This window comes from Limulus polyphemus, unplaced genomic scaffold (genome assembly GCF_000517525.1).
Source record: "Limulus polyphemus unplaced genomic scaffold, Limulus_polyphemus-2.1.2 Scaffold97, whole genome shotgun sequence".
NCBI lineage: Eukaryota > Metazoa > Arthropoda > Merostomata > Xiphosura > Limulidae > Limulus > Limulus polyphemus.
The window spans coordinates 126,214-137,027 of record NW_013665707.1 but is presented as its reverse complement, the minus strand read 5'-3'; the positions used below and the strand labels follow the sequence as shown (position 1 = coordinate 137,027).

The following is a 10,814-nucleotide window of genomic DNA, read 5'->3' as shown; positions in this document are numbered from 1 at the left end:
CCTTCTTCTGTTTATGTTTTCACTCAGTTAACAAACTACATCCACACCTTCGTAAGTTTTCCTCACTCGAAGACCATTTACTTGTTCATGATTTATCTCACCTTAATTAAAACGTCTGTATGTTTATGTTCTTACTTACTTGACATTGTGTTTCGACATCAGCGTATAGACCTGCGTATAGCTGGTCTTTACACGAGAAAGACGTTTTAGGAACTTCCTTATAATCAGGGTAGTCAACGCCGGGCTGACCATGGACTCCTGTCATTCCTCCATCACCGTTTCCATCCTCATCCCACCGTTTCACCTGTTTTCAAAATACAACAACTGTTCTGAAATGAAGCAAATTCTAAGAATGTGTTTTGTAGTTAAGAATCTAAAGACGAACCCTAACGATTTCTATATCATGTTTCTTTTATCTGTCTGTCTATCTAGCTCGTTTAGATAGAATTCTAATATTTTGATTAAAGGAAATTTGACCTTAAAAACTAAAATTTATTAGGAAACGTGCAAGCTTTCTCGTTGCAGTGATAAAAAAAAGATAAACAACCTTATTTGTTCTTTAACAAGAGAAAAGAATAAATTCATAAACATTACATCTACAACGTGCAGTCTACCGATTTCTGAAACCGGGAACCGACTGTTTCCGTTGCATAATTAGTCTAGGAAAATATTCTCTTGTTTTAAGATTCGTTCAACATCATTTAAGGAAAAGGTCCGACTTGACTTTCTGTTAACATAAACTTTTCTGATCATTTACATTTATATTGTAAATTCAAAATATCGCAGTGTTTCAAAGACACTTTTTTTTCAGGGAACAGTACACTTCCAGCTAGTTTTTGAACGACACTTTTTTTTAGGGAACCTTACACTTTCATTATACTTTGATTAGTGTCCAACTAGTGGCAGTCCCATGATCCTGAAGCTAGGCTCGAGGACGGGCCTTGTTTGGGAGAGAGGAAGAATGTAGTAGTTTGAGTTTATAAATAAAAGGTACCTTACTAGGGGCTAGCTCTTTAAATAAGTTGAATATTCTCGGGTTCAAAGAAACAAAATACCACATACATTTATTTAATAACACTACAATAGGTTTCCTAAACATTTTATACTGAAGTAAAGTAAACTTTTTATGGCAGATAATTTTCCCCCCATTTTTACGTGTACAGTAGGTTTCATGCATGTTTATTAGCTGATAGTTTTGCCTCTTTTAATAAAACTGTTTACTTATATATATATAACTGATTAGAATGTTTAATAAAGCTTACAAAAGTTCAGAACATTGTGGACGTTTCTGTGCAAAAACAGATAACAATGTATTACACACTTTCTGACTGGATATTACTGAATGAAATTACTATTATATGACGTAATCAAAATCCGTCGTGATTTTGATGGCTTTTCTGAATGCTGCATGATTCAAAGGCTAAAAAAACAACAACAAAAACTGCTAGCACGATTTTTGTTTGGAACACATCTTAAGATGTTTAAAGGATTATCTCTCTCAGAAAATCACCTTTTCCTTAAAGAATTTTTAAGAAAATCTGAAAATCCAACTTATTCTTCCCAGACGAAATGTATAAAACAGTTCTCAAACTAATTAATAAAAGTGCATTTCTAGCCCCTTCACCAAATAAAACATTTTTTTTTCTGAAATTCAAATACAAAAATACAGAAGAACTAAACACAATCATTTTAGTCCTTCAAAGTAGACGTGAGCTGAATTACTCACAGGGATACTGAGAATTGATTCCATTAAATCTTGTAATTAGGTAAGTAAGAAAAAATAAATGTTATATTTATCGTTACTCAATGAGCTGACCGAAACTCATATGTCTTTTTTTATAAGGGTTATTTTTCTAGAAAAATAAAAACAGGATTTTTACTTAATTTGGTGCATTTTCTGAATAGGAGAATTATCAAAGACAATTTTCACTGCCCCCAGTGGCACAGCGGTATGTCTGCGGACTTACAACGCTAGAAACCGGGTTTCGATACCCGTGGTGGGCATAGCACAGATAGCCCATCGTGTAGCTTTGTACATAACTACAAACAAACAAACAATTTTCACTGCCTAGAGTAGCTCGCATATTTTGATAAACAGCACGAAATTAGTCAAACAACAAAGAAAAACTTTTAAATTTGTAAGATTGGTTAAAGTAAATCGGATATTTTAAAAACTATGTGGAAAGCCGGTTTGGTTTGAATTCGCGCAAAGCTACACGAGGATATGCGCTATCCATCCCTCATTTAGCAATGAAAGACAGCTAGTCATCACCGCCAACTCTTGGACTACTGTTTTACCAACGAATAGTAGGATTGTGTACAAGTACATTAATTGTAATAAAATCTTCAGTAAAAAATCGTACCCAAATTTTACTGAATTTCGAAATGATATTTACATGTTGTAAATTTTTATGAGATGTTTAGTATGTAATAAATATTTCAATGAAAAAAATCTACACGAGGGCTATCTGCGCTAGCCGTCCCTAATTTAGCAGTGAAAGACTAGAGGGAAGGTAGCTAGTCATCTCCACCAACTCTTGGGCTACTCTTTTAATAACGAATAGTGGGACTGACCGTCATATAATAACGCCCCCACGGCTGAAAAGGCGAGCATATTTCGTAGGACTGGGATTACGAGCTCGCGACATAGATTACGAGTCGAACGCCCTAACCACCTGGCTATGATAGGCCGTGGAAACTGCCGGAAAATATCTTAAAGTTTCAAGTTTAGACCATTCATTTAACTGATCTATACTTTTTTTTATAATATTTAGACAAGAGCATTCGAAGTTTCAAGTTTAGATCCATTCATTTAACTGATCTATAATTTTTATAAATTTATAAGTTTATTCAAATATATTTCCTGTGGGTTCTAATTTAAACTACACGAAGTACACACCGTGGATAACGAAGCTGCATTTTTCTGAAGAGATACTAAACAGAGTGTCGAAACACTATAAGTGAAAGTGATGTTCCTAACTTGAATTTGTGACGTAAGTATGCAAGATGATATTGCGTATATGCAGCTTTTGATGGTTTTGTTGTTGTTGTTTTAAACGAATATATAGAAGGAAATTTATGTATTATTTGTGCTGTCTCACTTTTCTTAGTCGCTTAGTGACCTAAATAATGATACGAAGAGCATACATCCTCTTCTTTCTTTGGCACGATCCTGGAAATGTCGTTATTACACAGATAACATATCTCCATCTCTTATATAATCCTAATATGATAACAATGGACTTTCTGCCAATTTATTTAAACACTTAATGTAAGAGTCTACTCATGGAAGCATTCCTACCACTATAACGATTAAAGCTTCAATTTAAATGTCCAAAACTGACAACAGAAACAGAAACGTGACACAGTCAACGTTTCACCAGTATCATCATGGCAACAGGCAACAATGAATCCACGCTTATAAAAAGTTAAATAAAAAGTCTTAATCAATGAGAATAGTTTCTGCTTTAGCTAACCCGTATAAGTTCAAAATTGAATACGTTGCCCTTAATTTCGCCCTTTGTACTTGTATTAGAATGGTCATTTAAGCAATGAAAATGCTAATAATTTGTTTACATTTATAAATCAAATTCACTCTAGCCTTACCGTTACAAAAGAAATAGAAGTCAGCGATAATTATCTTGTAAATGTCTCGAGGGTTCAAATCCCGTCGTGAACATGCTTGTCCTTTCAGCCGTGAGGACGTTATAATATGACGGTTAATCCCACTATTCGTTGGTAAAAGAGTAGCCCAATAGTTGATGGTGGGTGGTGTTGACTAGTTGGCTTCCCTCTAGTCTTTCACTGTTAAATTAGCGACGGTTTGCGAAGACAGCCCTTGAGTAGCTTTGCACGAAATTCAAAACAAAAAAAAACAAACTGTTCGCAAAATTGATTGAGGAAGCCTACCCGCTTTATTCACTTCAAAGCTTGACACTTGTTTCAACAAAAAATGTATAATTTTGAAAACGTTATTACATTTTGGAAACTTGAGTTACAATAATCAATAAGGTCTTAAAATGGAATCTAAGTTCTCCAGAAAGTGTTTAGTGAAATTATTGAATATCCTGCTTAAGTTTGAATTAAAATTTAATGATTTTTTACAAACAATTCTAACCCTGTGGTGAGAAACAGTGACTTCGCTATTTTTTGTTTGTCTTATAACCCAAACTGTGCCGAACTAATGAGATGTGCTTGATCAAATGTCGACAAAAATATAATGTTAAATTTCCTGTAAAATTTACATTTAAAACGAGTAAGAACTTACGCTCTTTGATCTCTAAAAATAACATAGATAAAAGGAAAACAAACTGTGTTTATAGAGTAGATATTTAGATTGTGATGATTTTTACCTTGGTGAAATGGAGAAGGTAATAAGTGTTAGACACACATGCCTCAACCATCACATGTCTTTGAACATTTAAAGTTAAGTCATCAAAAGTTAAGCCTTGATAATAACCAGGTTGTAGATTAAGACGAAGCAAAATTAAAAAATAAAGTGTTCGTTTTTATTCAGAAGTATAAATCAAACAATAGTGAGCATCGAGGAGGATTTCTTAATTTGTTTAATGGACTAATCCACGTCTAACTGACTGTTTAATGAACTAGTCCACGTCTAACTGTTTGTTTAATGAACTTGTCCACGTCTAACTGACTATTTAATGAACTAGTACACGTCTAACTGACTGTTTAATGAACTAGTCCACGTATAACTGTTTGTTTAATGAACTTGTCTACGTCTAACTGACTATTTATGAACTAGTACACGTCTAACTGACTGTTTAATGAACTAGTCCACGTCTAACTGACTGTTTAATGAACTAGTCCACGTCTAACTGACTGTTTAATGAACTAATCCACGTCTAACTGTTTGTTTAATGGACTTGTCCACGTCTAACTGACTATTTAATGAACTAGTACACGTCTAACTGACTGTTTAATGAACTAGTCCACGTCTAACTGACTGTTTAATGGACTAGTACACGTCTAACTGACTGTTTAATGAACTAGTACACGTCTAACTGACTGTTTAATGAACTAGTCCCCGTCTAGCTGTTTGTTTAATGAACTAGTACACGTATAACTGACTGTTTAATGGACTAGTACACGTCTAACTGACTGTTTAATGAACTAGTCCACGTCTAACTGACTGTTTAATGGACTAGTACACGTCTAACTGACTGTTTAATGAACTAGTACACGTCTAACTGACTGTTTAATGAACTAGTCCACGTCTAGCTGTTTGTTTAATGAACTAGTACACGTCTAACTGACTGTTTAATGGACTAGTACACGTCTAACTGACTGTTTAATGGACTAGTCCACGTCTAACTGACTGTTTTTTTACAGTTACTGATTTTTAAAATCCTTATGTATGTGTGATGACGTAGTTAACCTGGTGAAAGGTTCGTTGCCTGTTATATGCTTCTGTTTATGTTCTTAGTCTTAGCTGTTGAAATACGCAGTTTTTCTGTTGGTTTGTTTATTTTATTATTAGTTTAAAATTCCCTTCGGATAAGTTAAAGAACAAGTCGTCCATATAATAATTCGAGTGTTTTGGATGTCAAGTGATTAAATTCCCTAACTTTAAAGGTCAAACCCTTTGGCTTCAGCCATTATGATTATCCTAAAGCTAAAGCACGGTGTTATATAACTAACATGTTGTTAAGATCGTGTTACATAACTAACATCTTGATAAAAAGTATGAAATTGATCTTCTTTACTTGCCAATACCTATTCTTAGATATTTCTAAGCTTGTATATAAAAAAATATTACTTTTCAAATAAAATTAGAAAGCATTGTTACAATTTATTGAATGAGAGTTATAATTTAAAAAAAGATTGAGATTTGTGTGGGTCAAAAGAAAATAATGTGGTTGACATTACTTAAACAGTGAGGTTTAGTGGGTCAACAGGAAGGATTTGTTTGTTTGTTTGTAATTAAGCACAAAGCTACACAATGGATTATCTGTGCTCTGCCCACCACGGGTATCGAAACTCGGTTTCTAGCGTTGTAAGTCCGAAGACATAACGCTGTACCACTAGGGGTCAACATGAAGGAATCAGGTTTACATTACTAAAACAGTGAGATTTAGTAGGTTAACAGAAAAGAATTTGGATTACATTACTAAGACATCGAGATTTAGTGGGTCAACAGGAAGAAACCTGGATTACATTACTACAAAACTGAGATTTAGTGGATCAACAGAGAGAAATCTATATTAAAATACTAACACATTGAGATTTAGTGGGTCAACGGGTATGAATCACAATTACATTACTAAAAATATAAAACTTATTTTACTCACTCTGTTTCCTTGACACAATGACAGCAAGCCTAAAATGAAATTACAAAATACAAATTGAAAGATTTACATTATATACTTAATATTAGAATATAATTATATATGTATATATATTTACACCCACAAACAGACACATTTGTAGTTACCCAATAATAATTTTTTTAACTCTTCAAATGTAGTTCTTTTAGTTCACCGAAAAAAGGTGTATTTTATAATCACGAACAATGTCTGTATTGAGATATCAAAAGTGTGATTAGAATTTATACAATCCAACAGTGATATTCCTAGATCACACCATCTAACAGTGATGTTCTTAGATCACACCATCTAACAGTGATGTTCCTAGATCACACCATCCAACAATGATGTTCCTAGATCACACCATCCAACAGTGATGTTCCTAGATCACGCCATCCAACAATGATGTTCTTAGATCACACCATCCAATAATGATGTTCCTATATCACACCATCCAACAATGATATTCCTAGATCACGCCATCTAACAGTGATGTTCTTAGATCACACCATCTAACAGTGATGTTCCTAGATCACACCATCCAACAATGATGTTCCTAGATCACACCATCCAACAGTGATGTTCCTAGATCACGCCATCCAACAATGATGTTCTTAGATCACACCATCCAACAATGATGTTCCTAGATCACACCATTCAACAGTGATGTTCCTAGATCACAGCATCGAACAATGATGTTCTCAGATCACATTGATGTTACTTTAAGTATATTTTGAAGACTACCTTTCGGTTTCCGTGAATCTATTCTTTCATAAACTTTTACTCTTCGTCAGTTTTATCTAGAGCCTTATTATTATTTTATCGAAAAGATAAAACGTTTACGACAAACAATTACCTTTCTCGTGAAAAATATTTCTTTTGTACACATTACTCCTGGCAATATACAATTTCAAAATGTACTTTGCGAGGTTCAGTCCACGGATTAAAAACACACACACACAAACAAATATAATTAAAGTTGTAATGGGTTAAAAAGAATACAGTTCATTCTAAAATGTTGAAACCAATCAAATAATTTGATAAATTACTTCATTAAATGTGTACAGAGTATACAATGTTTTCCCTGAACTAACCCTACAGGTAAAACGATGAATAGGTCACAAATGTTGAAGTTTATAACAAAGCATGTGCTTTCATAAAGATCCTTTTAATTAACAGCGTTTATACTACTATTTTTCATCAATGACGTTTGAAAGCGTAATATGCAGAAGCTAATGTGAGGAGACAGACGGAATCTTATTATTCGAGCTTGAGAAAATTTGCTTTGGCAAGACAACTAGTGGGATTTATTTTCATGAAGAGCGATGAAAAACATAAAGTTAACTACCCTAAGTGGGGGATAATAGGATCCATTATCGGCGTAATGTTATAAGAGGAAGAAAGATAATATACTGATATAGCAATAGATAGATGCGAAAGAAAAAGGGGGTTCGGCATTTTTATGTTTTTCGGAATACAATGTTCATTTCCTCTCAGTAGTTTGCCATTTTACAATATCAGAAATGATTTTTTTTAGAAACAAACGAACAGTTTCAGTATTTCAAGTAAGTAAGAAATGATGGTTATATGATGTTTTATTGATAAATCCGGCCAAGTGGGAATAACGCTTCTTCTCAATTCTAAATATAAGATTACTAATGTAACCCGAATCCCATTTCCTTGTCAAAAACACGTCTGCTGAATGTTAATGCATCATCTGAAACAAGATTTTTGCAAGATTCTGGTTTGAATTATTAGTGTTAGATTTGAAATAAGTCAGTGCTTATTGTTTGCAGTTTCACATCAGAAATAAGCAGTGTTTCGAAACAAGTAAAATACCATTAATGTAAACATGCAACAAATTCTCTAAAAGCACAGTGCAGTATTTATTATTTAAAACAAGTATTATAATATATTTCACATAAGTCATCCTATACGACGCTCATTGAAGCATACAATGTGTTGTAATAAACATGACTGTGTTTATCAAGAGAACGTTACAAACAACGATAAGCACTGAATAAACCATATTTACGCAAAAGATAGTTTAAATTTTTCTGAAACTTCACTTTATAGTTTATGTTTCGCTTACCTACTATTACCAAACAAGAACTGGTCGTCTTCATATTGGTGGTTTTTGCTATTAAGTTACTTTTTTATTTATCTGACAGCTTTCAGAACAAAAACCGTGGTATCTGAAAAAAAAAAAAGATGGTAATACTCACTTTGTTATTATAGAGGTCGTTTTGTTGTTAACTGATTAGTAAATATAAAACATTTTTGAAAAGTCTGAAACAGTTATACTAATATTTGTCGTAAATACTTTTTAGGGCGATCTAAGATTTGTGACAAGTTCACAATTATCAATTTCTGTAATAGTTCAATTACGTTTTCTCATTAAAGATTTCAAAGGCGTTAAAACAGAATCTATCACAATGAAATAACGTTAATTAAAAGTTATGACGCACAATATCATACACATAAATCGAAAGAAAATTATCACCACTGTATGATAGTTTCTAACAGTGTAGGGAAAAAATGGAGCTCGTTTAACCCTTAGCCAAAGAAATACGCAATTTGTTTAATGACATTCCTGTTTGTTGCTCAAGTTTCACACCATTCTTAATTATGTTGGGTCCGGCATGGCCAGGTGGTTAGGGCACTTGGTTCGCAATCTGAGGGTCGCGGGTTAGAATCCCTATCTCATCAAACATTCTTGCCCTTTCAGCCGTGAGGGCGTTATAATGTGACGGTCAATCCCACTATTCGTTGGTAAAAAATTAGCCCAAGAGTTGGTGATGGGTGGTGATGACTAGCTGCCTTCCCTCTAGTCTTTCACTGCTAAATTAGGGAAGGCTAGCGCCGATAGTCCTCGTGTAGCTTTGCGCGAAATTCAAAACCAAATTTAATTATGTTATCTTTGTGAAGAAGAAGTTTGATAAAAACAATCTGACTAAAATATTGGATATTTGGAAATATTATTTTGTTACTATGAATATCATAATAATAAAAACGTAGCAATGGTACTTAGTTGTTTTAAAGTTACAGGAATTCCCTATAGCTACGTGACATTCTGCTAATGCCTTTATGCAAGTATTTTGTTTTTGCTTAACGCTAAAGATTTTTAAAATCCATTCTATAAAGTAGATTCCTCTTTGGTGTCTGAAATTGTCTTATTTAAAAATGTAAAAATAACTGTAAGTTTCGAGACTATCATAAGTGACGTTGTATAGTTTGGAAGCTTTTCTTTAAAGAGATGTAATTTAAAAACAAATGTTAAATTGTTTATGGCTCTGATTTTTAGTGTGTTTTCTTTTCAGAGTAAATATGTAAAAACAACTCGACTACCAATAACATTGACTCCTATTCCGAAGATGTTTTTAGAAAATTAAACTTACAACACATAGTTAATGTGTATATTCATATAATAATTGGTTTATGTTATAGACCGAGCATGACCTAGTGGTTAGCATGCCAGGTTGTGGATTATGAGAGACCAAGGCATGCGTTTCGATATCACACACACATACACACACACACACACACACACACATACAGCACTGTCTGCACTTTGGGATCTTGGAAGCGTAAGAATAGTGACAGTCAAAAACCCACTATTTTTAGGGAGTAACCCAAGAGATGACGAAACTGTTATGGACTAGCTGCCTTCCCTCTAGTCTATAGGTTGAAAATTAAGGGCAGTACGAATAGCGCAAACAGTCCTTCTATAGCTATGCACGAATATCTGAAACAAATAAACTTTTGTATTACTCTTTTGTAAAACAACCGTAAAGTTTATGTACCTGAAATGCATTTTTATGACCAAGTATAGTAACCATTAAACAAGTTATCTTTACAAATGATAGTGATTCAATATCCAGTAGCACTTCGGTGATCATGATATCATCTTTCTTTAAATTTATCATTTTTTATTGTAAATAATTAAACTTAAATCTCACTAGCCAGTTTTCCCAAGCCCTTACTTTTTATCATTTTAAACCTCTCTAAAATCCCTTGTTTATGTATTTTATTCGTTTTATTCATTTTATAATAATGTATTTTAATTAGTTTATCATAATTTTAACGCTTATCATAACAGACTGAATTAGTTTATCACATTTTAAAAGTTTATCATGTTAAATTTTAACCCCATCATTTGTTGTTCTTTAGCCTTTAAAAAACCTTAAGACATTTCCAAACTTCATAAAGCTCTTGTTTAATAACGTATTTTATGTCTATCTAAAGCTAAGCTCTTGTAACATAACATTTTCCTTAAGTGCCAATGACAAGCACTTCCACTTCTAGTAATTGTTTTTTACAACCGAAGGTTACATTTGTAGATGATACTGAAGTTGATTTGATATTTATGCTATCTTATTTAGACATTTGGCCAACTTTCCAGAAATGAACTTATATGTGTTTAATTGTTTGTTTGTTTTTGAATTTCGCGCAAAGCTACACGAGGGCTATCTGCGCTAGCCGTCCCTAATT

The 10,814-nt window shown here is 33.3% G+C and overlaps 1 protein-coding gene across 2 annotated transcripts in view; it reads right to left on the bottom strand.

The window, feature by feature from the left end:
• Positions 1-10,814, bottom strand: part of LOC106469516 (actin cytoskeleton-regulatory complex protein PAN1-like) — a 19,742-nt gene that overhangs the window by 3,338 nt on the left and 5,590 nt on the right. For both annotated transcript variants that reach the window (XM_022398935.1, XM_013930018.2), the window contains exons 2-4: positions 8,416-8,518; positions 6,309-6,337; positions 140-304 (exon numbers count right to left, since the gene is read on the bottom strand). In XM_022398935.1, the coding sequence (XP_022254643.1) occupies positions 140-304; positions 6,309-6,337; positions 8,416-8,449 (228 nt within the window). In that variant the 5' untranslated portion in view covers positions 8,450-8,518. The remainder of the gene's footprint in view (positions 1-139; positions 305-6,308; positions 6,338-8,415; positions 8,519-10,814) is intronic.